The 27,040-nt window shown below is 44.6% G+C and overlaps 2 protein-coding genes across 3 annotated transcripts in view; both read left to right on the top strand.

The window, feature by feature from the left end:
* Positions 1-11: 11 nt before the first annotated feature.
* Positions 12-19,557, top strand: LOC148822793 (uncharacterized). Of its 2 annotated transcripts, XM_088928930.1 has the most exons (15): positions 12-1,064; positions 1,781-1,847; positions 2,444-2,512; positions 5,241-5,265; positions 8,787-8,861; positions 9,553-9,692; positions 10,693-10,818; positions 12,222-12,267; positions 12,720-12,767; positions 14,286-14,625; positions 14,833-14,884; positions 15,134-15,196; positions 16,794-16,898; positions 18,735-18,810; positions 19,228-19,557. In XM_088928930.1, exons 2-15 carry the CDS (start codon positions 1,782-1,784, stop codon positions 19,242-19,244), a joined length of 1,248 nt encoding a protein of 415 aa, XP_088785056.1. In that variant the 5' UTR covers positions 12-1,064; position 1,781; the 3' UTR covers positions 19,245-19,557. The 2 variants fall into 2 exon arrangements, with proteins under 2 accessions (XP_088785056.1, XP_088785057.1); XM_088928931.1 differs by lacking the exon at positions 12,720-12,767 and having other exon boundaries at positions 931-1,064.
* A 1,469-nt stretch (positions 19,558-21,026) lies between these two features.
* The window catches only part of tex10 (testis expressed 10), a 42,893-nt gene continuing 36,879 nt past the window's right edge, over positions 21,027-27,040 (top strand). The window contains exons 1-4 of the mRNA XM_088928858.1: positions 21,027-21,141; positions 21,836-22,024; positions 22,895-23,409; positions 26,525-26,740. Of these exons, the coding sequence (XP_088784984.1) occupies positions 21,845-22,024; positions 22,895-23,409; positions 26,525-26,740 (911 nt within the window). The 5' untranslated portion in view covers positions 21,027-21,141; positions 21,836-21,844. The remainder of the gene's footprint in view (positions 21,142-21,835; positions 22,025-22,894; positions 23,410-26,524; positions 26,741-27,040) is intronic.

Here is a 27,040-nt window from a genome sequence, read left to right as displayed (position 1 = left end):
CTGGACGCGCAGAAGACGCTAATTTCCGCCGTTCTGGACGGCTTCAAGGAGTGTCCGACATTACGCAGATGTTTAAGAGCGAAAATAGGAAAATGTTATTCGATTTAATACAGGTTTTAAAGCCTGACAGATCTCGAAAAATCCCTGGGAATATAAGGTCTTTGTAAATTGTAAAATGACATTTATTTTCACGCTATATTCAAATTTATGGATTAAGTCATTACTGTGCGACGAAACCGGAAACCGGCTTCTTTTTTTTTCATGTGCGTTGCACTGTTGGTTATGTTTGTTTTTTTTTTAATTGAAAAGTACTTAGTAATCCGAAATACGAACGCGTTGGTATTGTGGTTTTCTTGTTTTTGTTTTACAACTTATATTCTCTTTAAAAGGTATTGGTAATAATTTAGCAAACGTATTCATAGTAAACCCCTTGCTGTTAGGACGTTTTTTTTCTGCAGTTGAAGTTAACATGCAAATCACAACTGCCTCAAATGAAGGTTTTCATCATGGTTACAGCCATGTCACAGCTCTTCGCTCAAATCCCTCTTCTCACATGTTCTGATCTTGAGACGTTCTTCTATCTAAAAATACCGAACTTCTAAATAGTTTCAGGACATTATAACTTATAAGCATAAGAGGCTGGAGTACCATTAGACCATTTTGTTGTGATATCTATGCAGTACTACTAAGATTAATTATAAATAAACGTATAATATAAGGTAGAAATGCAATATTACTTAAACTCCATTAACAACTTGAAAAATAACAAGAAACAACTCATGTATGTAAAACTTTAACTTATTGTGTTCAGATTTGTAATGTTCTCTGGTAGAGTATTATTTTGTGCTGTTTGTTTATTTTTCATTTTTGGATACCTTTTCTCCTTTGTGTTTTGATGTGCGTATTTTAAACTTTAAAATACGCACATAACTCTAACCCTCCGATTTTCGTCTTCTTCCTGTGACGTGAAGTTCTTTAATTTCAAAACCGGAAGCGGAAGTTTTTCCTTGCTGAAAGGTTTTTTTTGGCCCGGTTGAGTGTGTTACCTATTTTTCATGCTTTAGGTAAGTAGAGAGTTCATTTATAAAAACAGATCTAAGTCTAGATTGGTGGTGAATGTCACTTCTCTGTGCAGGGGTACAATAAACCTGACGTTTATATTTTCTGTAAGCCCGCAATGTTTGTTTTAGATCTGTACCGCGTCTTCTCCGGCGACTTCGATTTGCGCAGATTGCGTGGTTGATAGTTGATAGTGCATTTACACGAGGTTATAATTATTCGAATCCCTTTCATTTTTTTTGTGATTATGATGTGATCCGAGTTTTGCTACTTGGAATTAAACTTACTTGTTACGTTAGAACTCTCGTAGACTTTAATTTGTTGGGCGAAGTAAAGTTTGTGTTCTTTTTGGTGCCGAACGACGCGTTATGCATTCATAAAATCAAAATCTCTTAAAAACTTCGTTAGGCAGGAAATATAAGTACTATAGCTGCGTGAAAGGGTGTTTCTAATTTGTCTTCCGTTTCTTTTTCTTCACTGTATTTTAAGAAAGAAACATGTATTGCCGTGAATATTATGTATTGAGTTTGCTGTGTATTATCTCGTTCCTGCCATAAAGTGAAAATTAAGATGTTCTCTTTTAAAATGTATGATGAAAATGAAAACATAAAATTATGAATGTTTGAAGATCCTATCACAGGCGATGACTTTCCCCAGGCATTTTGTAAATGTTTATACATATACATTTTCGTATCATTTCCCAAATGTGTTCTGTTTACAGAATGGACGTGGATGTGAAGAGCAGTGTGATAAATAAAAAGCCTATCAAAGAAGCACATTTCTGTAAGGTGAGCATCTGGTAGCACTGCCTTTGCACGTACAACTTGATGGGGACAGTAGTCGTGTATTTAGTCTTGAATTCAGCAGCAAAAATGAATCTGGTATGTAGTGTTAGTTTAAATAATGCAAAATAAATGCAATTCAGCAGAGCTTTTTGGTGTTTGCCTTCCAATATATAACAATATTTTAGAGAAGTGGCAGATAGTGATTTGGTGTTTTATCCTCCTGACTGCTGTGCACCTGGGTGTCAGGTACTGTTTTTTTTTCTTCATGTTGGATTGAGGATAAAAATGACCTCATTGGCAAGTCACTTAATGTTCCGATGTCCATCTGTATCCGGGTGGTTTGAGATTTGTTTCGGTATTAAATTGAATGTGTTTAGCAATATGCTGTATAGTGAAATCTGGTTATTTTTCGCATTTCACTTGTTCAACGAGTTTGGTCAACACAGGACTTAAAGAATAATCGCATCTTGTCAAGTTAAATGCAGGTCTGTTATTTGATTTTGAGATGTCTAGTTCCTTAAATAAAAAAAGACTTGAAAATTGTGTGAAAATAGAAGATTCAGTTCTTTTCAGCACTTTTTTTTTCCCCTTTACTGTAGTTATGCCTTATATACTGCACATCAGCCCAGGCCTTACAGGAACATTGCAGGGGCGCTAAACACCAGAAGGTAAGTGAATATAATATTAATGCTGTCTGAACAAGCGTCGTGAATATTGTTTCGCTTCCCTGGCTGTGCAAGAGCGCAGTTAAGTTTTGAATTAGGCTGGTAAAGACTTATTAAAGCTGCTATGCCCCGAAGAGGCTCATGTGACCTTTAGGGCCTTGCGTATCCTTGTACTTGCGTTCTGCATCTGTTCTGGCAGTTGTTCTGTTGCAGTAGCGCGGAGATCATTGTGGTATCTACAGCCACTCCTCTGCCCGAGCGCCGAGTGGCAGACTGAGGCAGAATGGAGCCATCAGATGCCACGACTCGCTCGGCCCACCAGGCAACTATGCCACATCATGCACATGATGGTGGCAAGGTGTTCAGGAACCATGGTTCTCCTTGGTGTCCTAATTCCTGTCCAGCTGCGTTTACTGACCTGGACCACCAGGCAGTCTGCCCCTCAATTGTATATGATGTGCGGTTTCTGATATGATAGATATGTACAGGTAGTGGACAAAACAATTGGAAATCCTAAGGTTAATATGGCGTTGGGCCACCATGTGCAGCCAGCGAGGTCTGTGTGTGCTGTGGCGGAGAGTCTACCAGTCTGTGGAAATCTGCAAGAGGGATGCAGTTTTCCCCAAACAAGTCAGTTAACTTGTGCCGGGTTGGCGGAGGTGGAAAAACTTGCTGTCTTAGATGTCAGTACAAAATATCCCATCAATGCTTCACTGGGTTCAGATCTGGTGAATGATCAGGCTGTGATATATGGATAACCTCAGCGTCCGTCAAACAACTGGGTGACCACAGATGCTCTTCTTCCTGGAAGATACCATTCCTGACAGGAAAGAAAAGCTGTGACCCATCATGAAGTGAAGATTATCACTCGGCACCATTAAGTAGTGATTAGCACTGACCTTACTTTCTAAGGGAATGGACGTATCAAGCCATGCCAGAAAAAAATACCCCTCCTCCCAGCATTATGATCTTACTGTATCTATTTCTCCACTTCTCAGTAGTCCTTTGCCTTGGCTGTTTGCACCACAAGAGTCACAAACGTGCATTGCTGGTACGATGAGCAATTTATGCATGGTATCCTGACTGGTGTCTGGCTCTCGGGAGTTCTTGGTGGGCCAATTATGAGGAAGCTGGCTTCCTGTGCTCCAGGTTAACGTTTGCAATCTGCAGTTGCTCATCTGTGTTGTCTTGCACTTTGGATTAATGCAGGAACATCACGATCCTGGAGAGTGCTCTTCTGTCTGCTGTTGTGCTTTGCACCAGGCCTGCTCAGCGTTTTCCTTCGTGGCATTAGGCACCTCATATACAGGTGCTTCCATTTTTTTTTTGCCCACTACCTGTATGTTTTGGAAATTGATCAGAAATCTCAGTAATGACTCTTGTGGTGCCCCTCTGAGCGCTTCAGAGCTGAAATCATCCTCTCAGTTTCCTGCAGCCTGTTTTCTGTGTGTAATGTTTTTTTTTCACAACACACAAAGATATGTGTAGTGTAACATGAGCGAGAAGGCTCTGTACTTCTGGTGCGCACAGTCCTTCTGGCTAAACTGGAGCCATATTGCAGAAACTGATATAGACGTCTCTCATCTGCAAGATGAAGAGCTTCTCAGATGTTTTTTTTTTTAATTTATACTTTTATTACCCGTTGCACACTGTTGACCACAGATGTGTGGCGAGTGTCCTGATTCCATACTGCTTTTTCCTGTTCGGTCCATGATCATTGTGCTGAAAGAAGGACCGTTGCGTTCTAAGGCACACTTGGGCTAGCAGGAAAAGCTATGCTTCTAAGGAGGCCCTGTAGCTCCTATCAGCACATGACTCTGGAGAGTTTGAACCACTTGCTGTTGCACAGTTGTAGGGACGGGTTCCTGGAGTGGCTCAGTCCTTCACTGATGCAGCGTGCTTCAGTTCAGGTGATTGTGGTCTGCTTGTATAAAGCAACACCAGTCCACAAAGGGATGTTCATAGATAAGAAAATTCTGTCTGTCATGTTTCTATAACTGGTTAACTTGTGTTAGACCAGTTTAACTGATAAGTCTAGGTCATTGCGTCTCATTTCTTTAGGAATGGGAGCTGTCTTCACATAATTCTTTGAAGAGGCCCTGAGCTCCTAGAACCTGCTGGTCCAGAGAGCCTTTTTCTTTACTTAATCTCGTGATCTGGTGCAAAACAGTGGGTGCTGTCTTGCAGTGTTCAGTGAAGGGAGGCCTGTCCTACTTGTGTTGTGCTTTGTGATCCTTTGGGTTGAAAGCACTATGCATATCTTATTTCTGGCTGTGTTTAAAACTCCCAGCCAATTATATTCTCGTTCTGCGAGAGAGAAATGGACTCAAGATTTAAACGTTACTGCTAAATTCACTCTTGAAATAGAGCGAGCAGTTAAGTATACAAAACCAAGCTTCAAGTTTGTTACATGGTGTGTTGTAAGTCATGAAGTAACTCCTTATCCTTTGGTGTTTAAATGTAATATTCGAATCATTTGTAGTCTTATTTTCCAAGATGTCCCTGACAAAATGAGAGTGATGGAGTTTAGGTTCTCATCACGTTGACCTCTTGCAGAACAGAGAGGTGCAGGGTAAGATAAAGAGTTGTACGCTGTATGGGCTGAAGCCCCGCAGTCGCTGATGTTCTCTCCCAGTGAGAGGGGCTCGGCTCGCTGTTAATCTGTGTTGTTCACTAACAGCTGTCTTGTCTTTTTCTTCTCCCTGATGGTTAAAAACACATCCTTTGACAGAAAAAACAGCAGCTCGGTGAACCAGGTAAGTTCATGATAAGACCAAAATAATGTGCTCTGGAAGCTGCTGTCACACCTGCAGGTTCCTCTTGGAGAGGTGCTGTGGGTTTATGGCCCAGCTGGAAGAGTTTGTCCAGCTTGAGAGGGCCTGAAAGGCCTGCCATAAAAATATGGCTCGGAAGAGAGTGAGCAGGATTTTCGATGCCTCTCTTTGACAGTCTTGCCCTCTCGTGGGTTTGCTTCTGTTTCTTCTCGCGTATGGTAGATGAGGACTCCTCACAGATGCAGCTTTGAAAATGTTTTTTCCTCCCTGTAATACAGGGGACGTAAATGCTGCATATTTCAAGTTGGCATCCGGTTTTATCTAATGTGCTGCTGATAAAACTGGGCCTAAAACCTGCTGCTGAGAAAACAGGTTCAAAAATCAGTTTGACCTGAATGGATCACAAGGGTTCAGAGCTGAACCACTTTTGTGAAAGATGGCTTCGATTTTTGCCACATAATAGGGTTTCTTCCCTGAAAGACTTCTGCCCCGCAACCCACGTCTGATGTTCTTTAAGCTGAAGTGTACACTAAATAAACATTAGGAATCGCAAATCTGCTTTTTTAGAAACTTCCCAGTGTGCATTACGGATGTCCGTGATGTTCAAATGGGACTGCCTGTTCCTTCAGAGAAGATAGCTATCCTAATGCAGGACCACTGTAGCTCTGAAAAGCACCCGATCGTGGGCACAGCTGGATTTTGGTTGGCAAGGTCAGCCAGAGGCTGAGTGGCTTTGCTGATGCCAGGCGTGTTTCTGCCAGGACAGCCCCCTGCAGGCTTGGCGGCACGCAAGCAAGGTGCTCTTAAGTACTTTGCTTTCCTCACCATTAACCTGTCATTGTTGATGGTTGTCATCCTTCTACTTCGCAGGCTGTTTCTTGCTGTAATGTGATCTCTGTCGCTAAGTGGCATTGATGAGTGAATTCTGTGTGTGTTTCCTGACTCCCGGGCATTTCCAGGGCAGCTGAGAGATATACCAGCATATTCTGGATCTGCCTGGGATTTCTTCCCAGTGGGCTGTGCCCAGCACATCTCCAGCAGGAGGTGTCGGGGGGGCATCCTCAGCAAATGCCCAAGCCACTTCAGCTGGCTCCCCTTGATCTGGAGGAGCAGCGAGTCTAATGCGCAGTTCTCCTGGATTGCTGAGCTCCTCGCCCTGTCATGGAGAGTGAGCCCGGCACTCCAATTGAGAAATTTCAGTCCACGTGTACCCGTGATCTCATTCTTTCAGTCGCTACCCAAAGTGCGTGATCATGGGTGATAACTGTGACATAAATTGACCAGAAGAGGAGCTTTGTCTGAAAGCTCAGCTCCCACTTCACCCTGGTTCTGTACAGTTTCTGCATGATAACAGCTGCTGCACCGATCCACTGGTCAGTCTCGCGATCCTCTCTCCCCTCGCTTATGAACAAGTCTACCCTGAGATCCTCTCTCTCCAGGGGAGAACCATGACCTCAGATTGGGAGGTGCTGACCCTCCTCCTGGGTGCGTCACACTCGGCTGTGAACCTCTCCAGTGTGTGTCAGAGATCAAAGTCAGATGAGCCAAACAGGACAACATCAATCCATAAATGGTGTTATATTTTAAAATAAGAAAGAAAATAGGTTTCACAATCTCTCGACAATCTTAAAAATCTACTTTTGTAATGATTTCGATATTATTCCTTGTGGCGCACCGAGGCCCAGAGGTTAACATTGCTCTCTCTCAGCACTGGGTTCAATTCCAGACCCAGGGTGCTATCTGTGTGGATTTTGTATGTTCTCCCCACGTTTATGAGGGTTTCCTCCTCTCGCAGTCGCAAATCATACTGGTAGGTTAACTGGCTTCTGGGGAAAACTGGCCCTGGTGTGTGTGTGTGTGGCCTGTCCAGGGTGGACCCTGCCTTGCGCCAGTTGTTTGATGAGATAGGCTCTGGATCCCCTGCAGCCCTGAATATGAAGAAGCGTTTAGAAAATGTATGGACGGGTATCCTTAACACCCGTGACATCATTTCCATGCCATTCGGCAGCAACGTAACCTTTTCATGGAACGTTAAATGGGCTGTCAGGGCAACTATAGTAGCTGGAAGTCACAGGACAGTTGATGTGAAGGCTGCAGAGGCTTCTCGCTGAGTGGCTTTTTGTACCACCAACACTGCAAAGATGCACAATATGTGGGGATGGGACTGCAGACAGGGATACTGTTATACAAGGCATATGTGCGCGAGGCAAAGCAGAATCTACTAGGTCTCACTTTGCGTCAAGTGTTTCATGCTGTGTTGATGAGACGGTCACCTATGTGAAGGTACGATTCCTAGAAGGTGTTGAAGCTCCTGCTCTTCAGTTCAGATAGGCTAATTGACCGATTGTATCCCATAGTGCAGCAATGGAATTCAAGAGAGGCATTCCTGTTTTGCCGTCCTCTTCATGCAAACGGTGAAGAGCTTTTTTTAAACTAAGACGGTTTTGCGTAAGAGCGTGGCGACACGGGGATGTTTGCTGTGGTCTTTGCAGTGAAGGCGTAATGTGAAGGAGTGGACTTGTAACAAAAGGAGTGACTGGCACAGTAGCTCACCGTCCTCGTTGAATCCACACAAGTGGGTGCCAGAACAAATTCTGCTTGTTCTGCTTCAGAAAAACATGAACTGTATGAAGTTGTGCCACATTCGTGGAAGGGTTTTTGCCATGTTCATGCGAAATGATGGCGCAAGTGGTGGAAAGAGACCCCATTTACTCTTAAACTGAAATCCGCTGATCTGCTGCCTTCCAAGGAAAGTTGTAATGAGCTGTCGCACATTTTGCAGAGATTTTGCTGGTCGGAGACTCTTAATGATCAGTGGGATCCTAGTTTTGCAAGTTAACAAAGAGTGTCCTTAACGCCCTCATTCTTTTTCTGTCCACTTATCTATGCACATAAGGTTTTTGAGCATCAAATACAATTAAAACAAAGTAACCATACCTGTTTAATATTGAGCACGACTTCTCTTTCTCCTTTTCTGCACTTCAACTCCTAATTCCACTATTTTGTGCAGCAAGGAAACACCCCCTTTGAATTTAATACTTCTAGAACATATAATGATGGGGGATCAAATGTCTTATTTATAAAATTAATTGTAACTGTGGGGCTGCAATCATTTCTCTAGGTCTGGGAGATTCACTATAATTTGATGAAGTTGGAGAATGTAGGCTTTAAAAGATGCTCATGGTGAACGTAAACATGAAATGGAATATAGCTGCTATCTAAAATGTAATTATCTGACAGATCAGGTGTTGTGAAACCAAGAAAACCACAACACTCACTGAGGGTTCAGCTTTAACAGTCCTCCTCTTAAAAGCTTAACTTTATTTAACTACAGTTTTGTGTGGACACTGCATTGTCAACCATACATTCCTAAAACTGAAGCTGTCATGTGCCATACAGGTGATTAAATCCTGTGCTCACCTAGTGCAATGGTTGCAGGCCATTGAACTCCACATTGCTCCCTTCTGACTTCTCTCTGTATTACTCTTTCTGCCATTGCCCAGGCTCCACGCGCCCAGGAGTAAATGTGAAGTCCCTCCTGGACAAGATATTAGTGACCTGCACTGAACCCATAATAGGTGAGATATTGGAATGACTGGTGGGTGTGTGGAGCAGAGCAGGATTTTAGTATACTGTCAAGGAAAGTATCTGCAACAATATTTGTGGGCTGACTTTTTAGGCTTTTAAGTAGCATACTAACTGTGGTTCACTTGGAGAAGCTTGTAGTTTCTCTGTATAATTTAAAACTAGTGTTACTATGATGTGAAAATATTTAATCTGATTTCTCCTGAATTTGTCTTACATCAAGGCATCTGTTTTACACATGCAGAAACCTACAGAAGTTTTATACAGGTCCCACAGGTCTCAGGTAAATGTTACCTGAGAGCCATCTACCCATACATATTCGTTTTATACCACCCCTACAAGAGTCCAGACAACTATACCAGAGCCCTGTAAATGTACACCACCAGCCATCACACTCACATCACATAAAATTACACATTCATTTTTTATGAATTCAGTTATTGATTGAGTGGTTTGAATGTGGAATAAAAGTATTCCTCATTTTAAAACGTCTTCACTGACAAACTCTTAAACATCTGTTTGAAGGCATTATTTGATATTGATCATGAGAGGGATCAGTGGAGTTACTACCAGCTAGTCTCAATATACTCCGAATATAAGCACTTTGAAAACTCTTGCTGAAGTGCCTGCTATGTTTTAATGCACCGATCTTATTTAGCCTTGCGTTTTTTTTGCCATTGGCAGGCCTGCAGTATGTGTGGGAATACCGTAGTCCCAGCAGGACTGTGCAGCCGCATTACCAGTGCAGGCTGTGCAAAGTGCAGGTTCTGAAGAGCGAGATTATAGCGCACGTTAAAGGCTGGAAGCACTGCTACAGGTATATGGTAAGTGGTCTCCTTGAAAAGTCTTGTGCATAATCCATATTTTCTCCAAAATAGTATGTGGTGCTGTTTTCTCTCCATTCCACCAGAATACAACTCATGTCAAAGTTTTGTTAGGTATAAGTAGAGATGGGCACAATTCTGAGATATTTGAACAAATCCTTTCCTAGATGGATGCACATTCTGCAATAATGTTTACTGCAGCTTGCTTTCAATGTAAAACAGAACAATGACATGACCTTCTTTTAAGGCTGCTTTCGAACTGAAGAATATGTAGATAGAATTATTGTATTCTCGCAAACTAAACATAGTAAAAACACAATTCTGGCAATACAGAATTATGGAACAACTAATAGGTTTATTCCGTGCTGGAAAAAAAAGAAGAAAGAAAACACAACGTTTCGGTGTGTCACACCTGAAGAAGGCTCCACGGCCGAAACGTTGTGTTTTCTTTCTTCTTTTTTTCAGCATTGAATAAACCTGGCATTGAATAAAAGTAGGCTGCAAAGGAACCTACTTGTTCCTTTGGAGCCTACGCATGCTGACGCAGCGCCCCACCTGAACTAATATAGAATTATGTCCAGGTCTTCATTCAAGAATCATGATTTTTGTAGCATTAGGTATGTTGTCAGCTACTAATGAGTCCAATGTGAGTTTTGACCCATACAGCATTTTGGGAACTTGGTGGGTCTTATTCTGATACTGCACGAGTTTGATTTCAGTTTTGATCTTAACTGCCCAAGATCCTTGCGTTTCAGAGAATATGAAGTATTATTTTTCTTGCAGTCAGGAGGACTGGAAGTACTGTGTTTTTGTTCAGCTGGTATCTGAATGGTATAGTTTTTAACATAGCTATGTCAGTTGTGCATTCGCTATGATTTTTGAACCTTTGCAGGCCTAACCCATTTTCTTTTTTGACTAGATCTCGATGTGTTTGAATGGCACTGTATGGCAGAAAGCCTTATTATCCCATTTTTCCCACTTTTTTTTTTTCCTGTTTCAGAAAAAGGCGCACCCTGACGTGGTCCCGTTTGAGGAAGACAAAGCAGTGGAAGATCCTATGGTTCGCAAGACCATTAAAGAATCGGCTGGCGAAGTGGAGAAAGCTGAAGGAAGGGGGAAAATCAAGGTCACAGTCGCCACCTGCTGGTCAGATAGTGCAATCAGGGTTGTCGGCAATGAAGCTCGGTTTTGTGCTGTAAAAAGTTTCAGAGACGGTACACAAAATTCCTTTGAGAGCACCAGACTTCACCCCGTTCGTAACAGAGGAACAGCACAGTTGTCGTACTGGCTGCCGGTCTGTATCGGGTGTACTCCTCTGGCCTCATGGTTAGTTTCCAATCGGAAGGAATGCCACTTTTTTAGAATAAAATGGTAGGCAATCAAATTTCAGTGTCCTGTCAGAAATCCGCTGAAGTCCCGGTCACTGCGCTGAGGCTCTGCCGAGGCAGAGAGTTGTTCAGCCACAAGTGGGACTAGGTGTGCATTGGCTCCCTTGATTCTAAAATAAAGGCACTGTCACTGTAGTCCTTTAAACAGAAGGCATTTGTCAGCCTGTGAATTACCTCACAGTTCACTGCTGTTGACTGTGTCACTTGTGATTATTCAGGAAAATGCTTGGTTTTTCATTTCTTAAATGCATTTGTAATGGTTTGTTTTGTAGTTGAAATGCAGTAGAAAATGGGATTGGCATTATAAACAGTGATCCCTCAGGTGAAAGGTGGAATTTAGCTTCATTTTCAGATGAAACTCTTAACACTATGCTGACTGAGAGGGTGCTGTAAGCATTCCAGTTCTCTCTGCCTTTCTCTGTGTTGTACCTAGAATTTATTTGTACTTATTATTAAAAACTAGAAATATCCAGATAATGTATATTCCTCTCTCTGAGCCAATCGACTGCTGCACGGATGTAAGAGATCCCCATGTAAGCCTCACATACACCCGTATGCAGGTCCGTGTCCAGGTGCGTCTCAGCTGAGCAATAAGAACCGCAGCACTGAGTGTTAAAAGGTCATGTCCACTGGGACAGGAATGTCATTAACAAGGTATTTCCTTCAGGCTGTAGCCGTGTACTGAGAGAAAATCTGAAACACTGTCCAAAGCTGGAGTAATTTACATTTTTCTTCTGACTTGGCAGAATTTGTCCATTTTTTTTGTTTTCCAAAGCAGCATCTCCTAATCAGTCAAACTCACTCCACCTGGATCTCTTTTATAGGCTTCAAGTCTTAAATTTGGACTGTGAGGAACACAGTTGTAGTTCAAAAGTTACTTGACTAATAGAATTCAACTGTGTATTTCACTTTTTTATCCGGCTTTCTATTATCTAATATAATGAGGAGATGTGCCGACGTCTTTGCTTCTTCTGTTGATTCAAATGACCATGACTACATAACACCCTAAATACCGAGAGCACAAGCGCTTCTTAAGCCACCTCATTGGATTGGTTACTCTGCACTTATTACTCTGCATGTAATTTATTTCGGGATTGAACTTGCAAGTTGTTGGCAGCTGAATGGACTTTTTGTGTTGCAGGTCCTGATGAAGGAACCAAGTGAGGTGGCAGCTTTCCAGGGAATGCGTGAGTTTCTATTATTATTGCTGCTAACAGCTGTATTTTGGTATTCCTTGCACTTGTTTTTGTTGTTGATAGGTTGAAGAAAAACTGGAATAAATCCATTTGTGCCACCAAAGTAACAAGTCAGAGCAATAGACATCGTAACTGCATAACATTTATTGACAGACTAAGTAATTCTGAATAAAGATTCTCCCTTTACTCATACTAATGTTGTGATTGAAATAAACAAAGTAGCTTAATTTTCTCAGAACAAAAACATTGTTACCTTTTGTTGACCTAATTGATTTCCATGTTTTATTACCTGAGCAAAATACTGTTATTGATGATTCTTAAATATGCCAGTGTGAGTGCGTAAAGGGGTGATATTTGAAAAGTGTTTATTCCCTCCCACCCACCCACCATCTCGAATTTGATCTTTGGATTTTTTTTCCTCCCATCATGTGTTTTTGGTACAGTTTCTGCCGTGAAGCCAAGGTCAGCCAGACTAGGAGGCCAAAATCAAGGTCTGTAACTTGTTTTCAGAAAACGTTTGTGACAGCAACCGGGCAGAAACTGTGTGGGTTGGCATCCCCTGAGGGAGCTCGGCTACAGGAACAAACCAAACATGGGATCAGGCAGCGCTTTAATGTCATTAGAAATGAAGGAGAGACGAATCAGTACGTGTAATGTCTTGCGAGTGCTGAATTAGCCCAGCAAGCTGTTGGCCTCCATTTGCTTGCACAACATACTGTACCTGGGCACCTGTAAAGTGCACATGTGGCCACATAGCTGTTGACATCTGCTGTATGTAAGACCTTTCCAGAATTACATTTTTGTTCACTATTGGTGTATCAACTTCTTAAAGGAATGCAGTGTTTTCTCAGACATGTCTTGTGTATGGGATACTCTAGATTTAAGTTCTATCCACACTCTTAAAGGTGCCTAAAGTAATTGTCATCCACATTACCATATACAAGAACCAAACTAGTCTTAAATACCAGTTCCAAGTGTGGTTTGTCAAATGGGGAAATGCTGCAAAACTGACCTTTTGTTCATTGGCTCCTCAAGTTTCTGCATAGTCATTGCAAATGCTAGTAACGGGCACCTCAAGGAGATAAGTATCTTCTGCTTCAATTTATTGTTCATTATTTCAAGGAAGACTATAGAATGAAATGCTGAAATCAAGGTATTGATTAATGTGAGAGATCAAGCCCTTCAGCAGAGCTACAGAATTCAAAATGAAATGCTTTCAAACCTGGTCCTGGGTTTTTCAGAAAGCCATAAAAGTTACATCCATCTTTACGTGGCTGTAATGAAATGCCTGGAGGATGGTGGGATCTGAAGGACATTCCAGTGTCCAAAGCATCAACAGGAATGTGTCTCCGAAATATTTGAGCTAACAGTGCGCTTTAATCTTAACTGATTATGACATGGCTGCAGGATCACATAGTTTACGTTGTGGCCTCACCCCTCTGTGGCCCTGGCTTATGATTCTGAGCTTGGATCCCTTCTGTTTGGAGTTTGCATGGGTTTACAGCGGGTTAAGGTTCAGCAGAAGATTCCTCCAAAAGGAATGACATGACAAAACCTGGTTAAATTTAACCAGCACCTTTAAATTAAATTAAATTTAAAATGGGGTTTGATCCCTGGTTCCTACTGGCAGATAGAACCAGTTGAAATGCTGCATTCTAGTCACACTTGAGATCTACTAGATGTTGTGGGTTAAAAAGCCAGATGAGGTGTCAGTTAGGTATTTGGACTCGCTTGGTCTTGTGCTGTTCGTGGAAGTAATGCCATATGCAGTTCCTCAATCCCTGTTGTACTATTTGTGCTACTTTGAAAGATGGATGAGTTCCTGTGGAACAAGCGAGTGAACTGCTTTTCCAGAGAAAAGGGGAAAGGGCAAACAACACCATAGAATGAACAAATCTATTTGCAGATTGAAGTCCTGCAGATGTATAAACAGCTTGGCCGTGGTATCTCCTGTGTAAATCGGGGTGCTTGTGGTCACACTCAGTTCTCGCTGTCTTATTTTGTGGCAGGGGAAAGATACCCTCCTGCTTTTCCAGACCAGGGGTATCCTGCTGAAAACCCTCAAGGAATCTTTCCTGACTTTCCCGGGAGAATGTATTCGAATGACATGCCAATGGGAAATGATGATTTCCCGATGAGGGGGCATCTGGGCGACATGCCCCTGCAGGGGTACCCTGGTGACGGACGGATGTATGAGAGCGACCTTCCTTCACGAGAGCTCGGCGCTGGCCCCCAGCAGCGCTACTGTGACGATTTCTCCAGCAGCGGGCGGTGTCCTGAAGGAGGCCCTCCGATGGACAAGAGAGTGAGGAACGATTATGAAGCCAGGCCCTCCAACATCATGAGGAGGTAATGAGCTGAAGTGCACTGCTAGCACGATCCGGTGGTTTGTGTTTTCAGGTTATGCGCTGCTTGTCTTTACAGTGCATTGCCTTCTTTAACAGCTCAGATTTTAAAACTGCCTTAGTTTTTAAAAAAGGGTTCAATTGAAGATGCCTGGTTTAAAATCCATTACGAGCCTGACCTTCCTGACCCAGAGTCCTCTCTTTAATGCAGGGAATTCGAGAGCTTTGCTGGCAGGAGACCAGAGGGCATGCATTTTTCTCAGGTAATAAATACCGGGGAGAAAGACTGCACACTGTGAGAATATATTCTGTTATGTTGGCATGGACTGTATCTGAAGAATGTTTGCGGGTAATTTGTCTTAATTACAGCTAGACGTACTTTGTATTGATGAACCTTCGAACAATGGTGATACGTTGTCAATATTATTCTAAACAAAACTGAACATCAGAAGAGTTAAGGCGCTCAAGACAAGCGTACTTCTGCCTCATTTTATTTTGTGTCTTCATGTCAGAATGAAGGCCCCTACTCAAGAGCCTCCGAGAAGAATATTCCAGCTACTCTTTTTGAATGTCTGGTATGTATCCGCTCTTATCATGGAGAAGGTTAATAAAGTTCCAAGAGACCTGAGGAAACATCTCTTGCCTCTTTGGAAATTGGTTAAATGTTTTAATATAAATGTATTATTTGCTTTTGTTTATAACTAACATTTATACTCCCATCAAGAATGCTGCAAATTAAACTGGTACAAACCTGTGACTTTCCGGAAGAAGTACCCAGTCGTTCTGTGAGACCTAGACAAGATAGCAGACACAAGCATTCTGCTACTATAAGAAATATAGCTTTAGCAGGGATTTGGGTAAACTAGTGCATATAAGCTGCAGAAAATGTATTCTGTAGCTATCAGGAGGTAGTAGTTCCAGAGGACTGCAAAAGCTTTTAGGTTTGAAGGTACTTTGTTGGCTAAGAATCTTTCTAATTGAAGTTTGAAATTCTAGTTAAGCTGACTCTGCACTATCTGCAGTGAATGCAGTTGAAAATCTGATGTATTTCTGCGTCTTGAGAGTAATCCACCAAACTACGCCCATTTACTGTAGAATAAAGATGTCTGTCTTGAAGGGAGTCCAAGGGGATGGGAGTTCTGCGGGAATCAGACATTATTCATCATTCATGAATTAAAGAATCCATGATAATGAATGAGCAGCTCCGGGTAGTCTAGGCTTTCAAATGGGTCTTGAATTTCATAGACTTCTTACATTCTTGCTCCTTCAAAACTGTATGTTTGGAGGCGAGACATTGATGTGTATTTATAGTCTCTATCATCTGAGACTCTCCTTCAACAGTATTATACCCTCTGTAGCCACAGTGAGGTTTGGAGTTTTTCTGGCTCAAAGGGAAGAGGGACATACTTGTATGAACACCAACCACTTCTGACACTGATGTGGCTCACCTTGCACAGCCTCCATCTCTCCACAGACCAGGCTGCTGGGAGCCGTACTTGTAGCACGAGCTCAGAGGAGTTGAGAAAGTGAGCCAGCGTGTTTGCATGACGAGTCTGCTTGACTTCTTTTCTGGTTCTGTTCTGGTTGTCCATTTACTGTATTGATTGTTTGCTCCTGTAAGTGTGAATATATATGTATTAAGGCCTGGATTAGCTCAATCTAAAGTGAGAGACAAGAAAGCCTTTATGCCCTTCTTGCTTGGTCGCAATATAGTAATCCAACCACATGTCATCATGGAACTCCACTGAATCCCTTTCCACAAGCACCATGGCTATATACTTTGTATTAAAACAACGAGATAAATGCCTACCGTTAGTCCTACAGGTCCTTGCATTTCATTTTGGTTGATTTTATCCGTTTCATACAAGGGTTTGGCATACCTGAATATAATATCCATTAACCTTTCTGTGGCTGATAGACCAGTTAGTTGTAGAACTGTATTAGAACACTTTAAAAAAAAAACCTGGAATCCCATCCTATCATTTTCATCACCCTTGAGTTGCTTTATCACTTCCGTACTTCTTCAGATTCCCAGCCAACATTTCCAGCACGTAAAGCTTATGTATCTGTTTCAATGAACTTTACTTTGCGGTTATTTCTGAGCTTCTACTTCTCTGAATGTTTAATATGGGGCGTTTTTTTAAGCTGATTGTTTTAACCTGTTTTCTGCAGGAGAACTTTCGTATCGAAACCGAATCCGATGCGCAGATCGTCTTGAAAGTGACCCAGAAGCTGACTGATGTGCTGATGGAATACAGGCTGAGGACTATGTCCGCGGTGAGAGAACAATCCCGCCAACCAGTGCAGAGGGAGTTGGTAGATATAGGTCTCCCTGGGAAAACCGATTGAGCCACTTGCCTTCCGTGGAATCCGTTATTTATGAGGCAAAATTATTTCAAAGCCAAAACATATATTAACCAAAGTTTTATAAAATGTAATGCATATATAACATACTATATAGCATATACAGTTGCAAGAAAACATTTGTGAACTCTTTGGAATTACCTGGATTTCTGCATTAATTACTCATAAAAATGTCATCTGATCTTCAAGTTAGTCACAATAATAGACAAATGCAATCTGCTTTAACTAAAAACACACAAACAATTGTACTTCTTGTCAATATTGAGCACATCGTTTAAACATTCACAGTCCAGGCTGGAAAAAGTATGTGAACCCTTGTATTTATTAACTGGTAGAACCTCCTTTAGCAGCAATCAACCTCAACCATATGTTTCCTGTAGCTGCTGATGTGACTTGGACTCTTAGGGTAGGAGGGATTTTAGGCCATAAAACTGTTTCAATTCATTGATATTTCTGGGATTCCTTGTATGAACAGCTCTCTTCATGTCATTCCACAGCATCTCAGTTGGGTTGAGGTCTGGACTCTGACCTGGTCATTCCAGAACACAAAATTTCTTCTGTTTAAGCCATTCTGTTGCTGATTTACTCCTGTGTTTTGGGTCATTGTCTTGTTGCCTCACCCAACTTCTGTTAAGCTTCAGGTGATGGACCGCTACCTTGACATTCTCCTGTAAAATGTCTTGATACAATTTTGAATTCGTTGTTCCCTCTATGATAGCAAGCTGTCCAGGCCCTGAGGCAGCAAAGCAGCCCCAAACCACGATGCTCCCTCCACCATGCTTCACGGTTGGGATGAGGTTTTGCTGTTGGTGTGTCCTCCAAACATAGCGTTGCACGTTTCTGCCAAAGAGTTCAACTTTTGTCTCATCCGTCCACAGAACGTTGTCCCAGAAGCGTTGTGGAACATCCAGGTGGTCTTTTGCAAACTTGATACGTGCAGCAATGTACTTTTTGGAGAGCAGTGGTTTCCTCCGTGGTGTCCTTCCATTAACACCATTCTTGTTCAGTGTTTTTCTTACAGTGGACACATGAACAGACTTTGGCAAGATCAAGAGATTTCTGCAGGTCCTTTGCTGTTACCCTAGGGTTCTTTTTCACCTCTTTCAGCATTGCACGCTGCGCTCTTTGTGTGGTCTTTGCAGGACGCCCACTCCTAGGGAGAGTAGCAACAGTACAATTGGTCTTACTGTGGATTGATGAACACAGGCCTTTAGAAATGCTTTTATAGCCTTTTCCAACTTTATGTATCTCTACAATTCTTTTTCTGATATTTCTTTTGATCAGGGCATGGTTCACATGAACAGCTCTTTCTTGAGAAGAGCAGACTCCAACCTTTGTGTGCCTTTTTTATAGGGCAGGGCACCTCCAACCCACACCTCCAGTCTCATCTCACTCATCTCATTGATTGGAACGCCTGACTCCAATTAGCTTTAGGAGAAGTCATTAGCCTAGAGGTTCACTTTCTTTTTCTAACCTAGACTGTGAATGTTTAAACAATGTGTTCAGTGCTGACAAGAAGGAGTACAGTTGTTTGTGTGTTATTAGTTTAAGCAGATTGTGTTTGTCTATTATTGTGACTTAGCTGAAGATCAGACCACATTTTTATGAGTAAGGCAGAAATTCAGGTAATTCCAAAGGGTTCACAGACTTTTTCTTGCAACTGTATGCACTGGTTTCACAGGAGAATGGGTTCTGCAGAACCTTCAGCGGAATTCCACAGAGTGTAAGTTCTTCTGTTCTGTTTCTCAGATGGCAAGCAGCAAGCAGTCCTCTGGTCCTGGAGAGTATCCATCCTCAAGAGTGGCTGGCATGGACAGATACACAGGTACCAGCAGCAGGCTCCATAGGGATAAACGAGTTCATGAAGCACTGCATGACAGATGCTCAACTCACCTAGGACCATATCTGTACAGGTGGTGTTTTAGGTGGAGTGTAGATTTTAAAATCAGATTGTGGTTGGAGCCGATTGTATAATTATAGAGCTAGTATTCCCACTTCTAAAGAAGCTTTGTATTTAATAGAATAGTGTAGTTTAAATGGAAACGCATAAGAACAAATGAAGAAATGTAATGAGCACAGTATTGCAACACTTGAGATGAAAATAAAAGGCTAACCATATTTTTGTGTCAGGGCTTTGGGCTGAAACCTTAGGGTTTATCTCAGCATTTGCTGCAATGCCATTCTGGAGGTAGTAGAGACGTTCTGTTTGGTCATGACCTGCTTTTAATTTTTTCTTCTTTAGGTCACAAATGCCTATGAAGATCATGGCCCGTACTCCCCTGTGTGTCAGCAGCTCGTCCAGGAGATTTACACTAAGATTTACTCCTGCTGGAGTTCAATCTCAGAAAATGAGGGAATACCGAAGACTGGCTGCCACTGTTCTCTTTCTTAATACAGTTATTGTTACATCTTTTGTTCTTTTTTATTGTTTTTTAACTAATTGTTCGTGGCCTGTTTTATGACTTGGTAAAATGCTACTTTGTGCTGGTAAATATTTTTTGTCAACATTAAGTTCCTGTTAGTGATTATTTCAGCACAGGTATTGATGAATAAAAGTTTGGCCTTTCCTCTTGCCTTGTTTGCAGTGTCATTAGTAAACAATGTAAAGATGTCTGTTTAGAAGGAATAGGAAGGTTTGTTACAGTGCTATTTAGAAATCTCCCTCTGAAGAAGTGGGTATCTAGCATGGAGTTCCTGGTTATGTTTTGTTCTACCAAACCACTTAAAGGGTTAATGCAAGTTTTATAGTGCTTTCATTAGTAACTGTTAAATACAAAATATTTGATGGTGTATTGCCCACAAAAGACTTTGCAGTGGTATTTAAATATATGGCATTGAAAAGGGAATTAAGATGCCGATTCACAAAGTAGAAATTCCACAAAATGCCAAATATTTCATTCTTGAATTGTGAAATACACATTCACTCACTGCATGAAATGTCACTCTCTGAACACCAGTTTCTGCAAAGTTTTTCTGACAATCATTATGATATATGTGCTATATATGCTTACCTAATACGTAAGGCAGTAAATGGATAAATTCATTTAGTACCTTAGGCGGTCTTACATTTCTTTAATAGTTCATTTTTTCTTAATTATATTTTCTTTTTTTAAGACTTAATGATTCATCTATGCTACGTATTGTTAGACTTTTAAACTCCATTGGCATGGACAGTTTATATCAGACATTTTCACTCATACAATCTGCTATAATTTTCTGAAACGGTATTAATCACAATTTCAGGCATGTTGTCGGACCTTAGGACAAAACACGCTGCCAAGATGCCGAAGGTACCCTTGGATTGTTGAGTTTTATTCATGCCATTGATTTTTTTATGCAAAGGAACAAGTAATAGGTTTATTCCATGCTGAAAAAAAGAAGAAAGAAAACAACGTTTCGGCCGTGGAGCCTTCTTCAGTTGTCAAAGTTATTGATTTTTTATAATTTGAAGAGACGTGTTGTGCCTTCTGTCATGGGAATATAAATCCAGGTTAATATAAAATAATTGTACTCAACCGTACTAAAATTATTTATGGATTTCTTGGTTGCGATTATGTCCTACGTATTACCTGCAGTTCAGTTCAGGTATTGAAGGGAGTAGATTGCCAAATTATTTCAGATAAAGAGATAAGGATCACGATCAACAAACAGAGAAAAATGCCTGGAAGCATATGAAGTACGTGCCAGCCTCGAAGTCCACGTATTTCACAGCATACTCTCACTCCCTCTTATCCCAATCCTAACAACATACGTTTAGTGAAGAGATGCAAGAAAAATCATCCACAGGGCAATCTGCTTGAGGTAACAGCAAAACCCGTCGCGTTAAAATGACGTCATTTGTTTCGAAAGACCCAACTTAGTCTGTATTTAGTGCCCATTTTAAACACTGTATGCTAATACGTTAATTGCTACTGTAGAGTTGTGGTAAATTAGTAGTTGCAGTAAAACGCTAAAACCCTTAATTAAATGCAAAATCCAAATGTAAAGAATATATAATGCCTTCGCGTACGGTAGTCCTTCGTTCAGGCAGTAGCATGGTGAGCTCAGTAGCTCTGTAATCAATGGAAGGGCAGAGTTGTTGCCACATGAATTGTGAAAAGTGGAAACATTGAACTGGACAGATCCAGGCGTTATCTGCAAGCGGGAAATATAATTCGTGAGTTTATACGATTAAAGAACTGTACCCTCTGAGCCGGTACTACAGTTTGTTTTCCGAGACTGCCTAGTGTATTCAGGCTATATAAGCTTTCTTCTTGTAGGATGTCGAGAGACCCAGAAAACAATTTGGAATTTGTTTTTCTTCCTTTGTGGGGATTATGCATTAGGGACATAGTCCTGCGATTTTAAAATGAGCTATAAGGTTTTTAAGCTTTTACTGTGCAAAATCATAGTTACCCGATTTGCTTTGAGTTTTCGGTGTTTGAGCCAAAGAGATTTAATTTGATGAATCGTAACTGCAAACGCACAAATACTTTTGTTAATTTTATTGAAACGTTTTTATTGCCGGTTCAACTATAGCCTAAAGTAATTAAGGCATTTCTCAGCGTTCCATGCATGTTGCTTTGCCTTGGTATTTTATGTCTTTTGTTGAAGGTTGTATAGGTTATGAGTGGTAAGCTGACAATTTTGATTGAAAACACCGGTACAGCAGCCCGTGAAGTATCTGCTAACTTATTGCCTATCTGTTCTAACTTTTTGGAAACGTGTCCTGTCATTTTCTACTTTTGATGTTTAATTAATGGGTCCCCTAGCACAAATGCAGATAGTCAATTTAAAGGGAACATCCGTATGGCAGGTTTCAGCAGTAAGCTGGCAGTCAATGGTTGGGTTCTCGTCTTTTTCTCCCCCAGTTTCTCAACATGACCAAGAAGAGGAAGAGGCAGGACGATTTTCAGAAAGTCAAACTTAAGGTGGGGAAAAAGAAACCGAAGCCTGACAACGTGACCAATGTCAGCTTCAAGACCAAAGGCATCCGGCTCCCAGAGCAGCTGAAGAGCAGTGAGTCTGGACCCACTACGCACAGACAGCTCAGCATCAAGGTAATGCACAGACCTGCTTCTGTAGGAGCAGACCAGGAGCAGAGGGTCCATGCTCAAGACCAGGCCAGCTCCTGTTGCATCAGCACAGGACAGGCGCAGGGGCTCATACAAAATCTCAGATATGTTGACTCAGCCTGACTTCATTGCTTCCGTCGTTGCATCATGGCTACAGCCAGCAGCCATATCACCCTGCAACTCCCAACTGGCAACCCACTGAAGCTCAGCAGGTGTGAGCCTGGTCAGTACCTGGATGGGAGACCTCCTGGGAAAAACTAAGGTTGCTGCTGGAAGAGGTGTTAGTGGGGCCAGCAGGGGGCGCTCACCCTGCGGTCCATGTGGGTCCTAATGCCCCAGTATAGTGACGGGGACACTATACCGTAAAACAGGCGCCGTCCTTCGGATGAGACATAAAACCGAGGTCCTGACTCTCTGTGGTCATTAAAAATCCCAGGGTGTTTCTCGTAAAGAGTAGGGGTGTAACCCCGGCGTCCTGGCCAAACTTCCCATTGGCCCTTACCAATCATGGCCTCCTAATAATTCCCATTTATGATTTGGCTACATTACTCTGCTCTCCTCCCCACTGATAGCTGATGTGTGGTGAGCGTTCTGGCACACTATGGCTGCCGTCGCATCATCCAGGTGGAGCTGCACATTGGTGGTGGTGGAGAGGAGTCCCCATCACCTGTAAAGTGTTTTGAGTGGTGTGTCCAGAAAAGCGCTATATAAGTGTAAGCAATTATTATTATTATTATTATTATGAGCAGGCCCTTCTTATTTTCCCAGCGCAGCTGCTGCTTTGATGACAGTGCCTGTTACATTTTCTGGGCCCGCGTTTCTGAGGGTGACCGTCTCCCTCCTCTGTCTCTTCAGGACCTGCTGTCCCAGCTCCACCACTACAGCGGGGGGGTGAAGCAGGGCGCGCTGGCGGGGCTGAGGGAGCTGCTGGCCAAGAACCCCTCCCTGCTGGACGCCCACCTGTCCAGCGTGCTGAGCGAGGCCGCCGCCGTCTTCACCGACAAGGAGCCCGGGGTGCGGGCGGCCGCCGTGCGGCTGCTGCGCTTCCTGGCCCCCCGCGTGCCCGCGGAGCGCGTGGCCCCCTTCTTCCCCTTGCTGGGCGCCCACCTGTCCTGTGCCATGACGCACATCGCCGAGGGCATCCAGGAGGACGCGCTGCAGGCGCTCGACGTGCTGCTGGAGCACTACCCGGCCCTGCTGGCCGCCCGCTCCGCCGTGTTGCTCAAGAACTTCCTGGAGCTCATCTCCCAGCAGCGGCTGTGGCGCCGGGGCAGGGGTGGCGAGGAGCGCAAGACGGCCCCCTGGGCGCTGTCCGTCAGTCCTGGCCGCAGGGTCACCTCCCAGCAGTGGAGGCTCAGTGTGCTCACTAGGTACTGCCGCGGAGCTCTGTTCCGGCTTGAGTATTATTAACCTGCCAGCAGCCATATCACCCCGCAGCTCACAACTGGCAGCCCACTGAAGCTCAGCAGTGTGCGCCTGGTCAGTACCTGGATGGGAGACCTCCTGGGAAAAACTAAGGTTGCTGCTGGAAGAGGTGTTAGTGGGACCAGTAGGGGGCGCTCACCCTGTGGTCTGTGTGCATCTTAATGCCCGAGTATAGTGACGGGGACACTATACTGTAAAAAGGCGCCGTCCTTCGGATGTGACGTAAAATGGAGGTACTGCCTGTTTTTGGTCATTAAAAATCCCAGGGTGTTTCTTGAAAAGAGTAGGGGTGTTAACCCGGCACCTTGGCCAAAGTTCCCATTGGCCCTTACCAATCATGGCCTCCTAATAATCCCCATCTATGAACTGGCTTCATCACTCGTTCTCCTCCCCACTGATAGCTGGTGTGTGGTGAGTGTACTGGTGCACTATGGCTGCTGTTGCATCATCCAGGTGGATGCTGCACATTGGTGGTGGAGGGGAGTCCCCATTACCAGTATAGCGCTTTGAGTGTAGTGTCCAGAAAAGTGATATATAAGCGTAAGGGATTAATTAACTTATTGGGCTGATGCTTTTATCTAAAGTGAATTGTGCTTGTACGCAGTTGTACATCTGGTAGTTCATTAAGGAAAACCTCTAAAGTCCTGAGTACAGATCTGTCTTGGAGCATCTGTCTGTTGGGAGTTTGCATGTTCTCCCCATGTTGCCATAAGTCTTTGCTAGGTCTTACCTCCCATAGCTCTGCAAGCTACGATTGGTTTGCTGTCCTTTCTGGAAGGCAGGGCAAGGAGGTTGTTTCCAGCTGATCCTGTTCTGGTTACGTGACTGTAGTAAAACTGAAGCAAGTGAAGATGCTGGGTCAAATTGTTGACTCTCCTCTGGGGCATTCCTGATGCACTGTTGCCAGTATCTCTAAATTTTCAACTAATGATTTTGCCCTGGTGTCATGGAACACTTTTCAGTGTTTCAGTGTTTTTAAGAGCAAGATACTTTATAACTTATGGTAGTATGACTACTAATTAGCTCCAAGTATTTTATACTGCTAGAAAGCAGTCTTCTGTTTGGAAAGCGCTTTGCCTATATGAGTTAAAGTACAGCTGGGGATTTGTGCCTCATAGCTAACTTTGACCAGTGAGGCGTGCATATATTTACAATTCAGAATGAAACATGCATCAGAAGATATGCATTTAAAATTTTATTTCATCTTTTAAAAGGTAAAAAGGTAAAGGTATTCTTTTAAAAGGCAAAACTAACCCCAACAGGAATGCATAGAACTGCCCTGTGTTACCAGGCTGTGAGTGTATTTTCAGGTGATGAGACAGAACTGTACTGGTGTCTGCGTTGTGTGTTTCAAAATAAGAAAGTTAGTAAGAATGGCTCGATTTGTACTTGCCTGTTACGGCTTTTCGTGTAATTTGTGCCAGTGGCTTGGGCCTGGTGCTCAGCCTGGTGTGTGTGTCTCTCCAGGCTCAGGCCTGGTGCTCAGTGTGGTGCGCGTGTCTCTCCAGGGGCCTGGCGCTCAGCGTGGCACGCGTGTCTCTCCAGGCTTGGGCCTGGTGCTCAGCGTGGTGCGCGTGTCTCTTCAGGCTCGGGCCTGGCGCTCAGCGTGGTGCGCGTGTCTCTCCAGGGGCCTGACGCTCAGCGTGGTGCGCGTGTCTCTCCAGGCTCGGGCCTGGCGCTCAGCGTGGTGCGCGTGTCTCTCCAGGGGCCTGACGCTCAGCGTGGTGCGCGTGTCTCTCCAGGCTCGGGCCTGGCGCTCAGCGTGGCGCGTGTCTCTCCAGGAGCCTGGTGCTCAGCGTGGCGCGCGTGTCTCTCCAGGCTCGGGCCTGGTGCTCAGCGTGGCGCGCATGTCTCTCCAGGGGCCTGACGCTCAGCGTTGTGCGCGTGTCTCTCCAGGCTCGGGCCTGGCGCTCAGCGTGGCGCGTGTCTCTCCAGGAGCCTGGTGCTCAGTGTGGCGCGCGTGTCTCTCCAGGCTCGGGCCTGGCGCTCAGCGTGGCGCGTGTCTCTCCAGGAGCCTGGTGCTCAGCGTGGCGCGCGTGTCTCTCCAGGCTCGGGCCTGGTGCTCAGCGTGGCGCGCGTGTCTCTCCAGGCTTGGGCCTGGCGCTCAGCATGGTGTGTGTCTCTCCAGGGGCCTGGTGCTCAGCGTGGTGCGTGCGTCTCTCCAGGGGCCTGGTGCTCAGCGTGGCGCACGTGTCTCTCCAGGCTCGGGCCTGGTGCTCAGTGTGGCGTGCGTGTCTCTCCAGGCTCGGGCCTGGTGCTCAGCGTGGCGCGCATGTCTCTCCAGGGGCCTGACGCTCAGCGTTGTGCGCGTGTCTCTCCAGGCTCGGGCCTGGCGCTCAGCGTGGCGCGTGTCTCTCCAGGAGCCTGGTGCTCAGCGTGGCGCGCGTGTCTCTCCAGGCTCGGGCCTGGCGCTCAGCGTGGCGCGTGTCTCTCCAGGAGCCTGGTGCTCAGCGTGGCGCGCGTGTCTCTCCAGGCTCGGGCCTGGTGCTCAGTGTGGCGCGCGTGTCTCTCCAGGCTTGGGCCTGGCGCTCAGCATGGTGTGTGTCTCTCCAGGGGCCTGGTGCTCAGCGTGGTGCGTGCGTCTCTCCAGGGGCCTGGTGCTCAGCGTGGTGCGTGCGTCTCTCCAGGGGCCTGGTGCTCAGCGTGGCGCACGTGTCTCTCCAGGCTCGGGCCTGGTGCTCAGCGTGGCGTGCGTGTCTCTCCAGGCTCGGGCCTGGTGCTCAGCGTGGCGTGCGTGTCTCTCCAGGCTCGGGCCTGGTGCTCAGCGTGGCGTGCGTGTCTCTCCAGGCTCGGGCCTCGTGCTCAGCGTGGCGCGCGTGTCTCTCCAGGCTCGGACCTGGTGCTCAGCGTGGCGCACGTGTCTCTCCAGGCTCGGGCCTCGTGCTCAGCGTGGCGTGTGTGTCTCTCCAGGCTCGGACCTGGTGCTCAGCGTGGCGCGCGTGTCTCTCCAGGGGCCTGGTGCTCAGCGTGGTGTGTGTCTCTCCAGGGGCCTGGTGCTCAGCGTGGTGCGTGCGTCTCTCCAGGGGCCTGGTGCTCAGTTTGTTGCGCGTGTCTCTCCAGGCTCGGGCGCTTCCTGCAGGCGGTGGTGGAGGAGCGGCCTGCGGAGGAGGGGGCTGGGTCTCGGGATGTCCTGGACGTGGGAGAGAGGGAGGGCGGCTGTGGGAAGATCACCCCGGTGGAGCTGACGTGGGAGGAGCACAGCTTCGGGAAGGGGGGTGTGCAGGTGTATGAGAACGCGGGGGCTCGTGCCTCTGTGTGCTCCGCCTTCCGGCTCAGGTAACCCCGCCCGGTCGCCTTTACTGCACACACCTCATCATCACGCGGAGCGCAGGCCTCCCCTCCCAGCCTGATCTCCATTAAATCAAGACAGAGAGCATAGCATCTCAGCGACCCTTTTATTTTACCTGAAAGAGCGTTCAGTTCTTAATCCCTCCTGGTTTCAAAGCACGATCTAATGGGTCGTGCGAGCAAAGCCTAGTAAAGCCAGGCCTTTTTTATGAATAAATATGCTCTTTGTGTTTAAATACTGAAAATTATTTCTTATTTTTTGCCAGCAGATTATTCATTTATTTACTT

The sequence above is a fragment of the Atractosteus spatula genome, chromosome 12, assembly GCF_055471065.1.
Source record: "Atractosteus spatula isolate fAtrSpa1 chromosome 12, fAtrSpa1.hap1, whole genome shotgun sequence".
In the NCBI taxonomy this organism is placed as follows: domain Eukaryota; kingdom Metazoa; phylum Chordata; class Actinopteri; order Semionotiformes; family Lepisosteidae; genus Atractosteus; species Atractosteus spatula.
The sequence above is the reverse complement of the archived record's forward strand: the minus strand, read 5'-3'. Positions and strand labels throughout refer to the sequence as shown.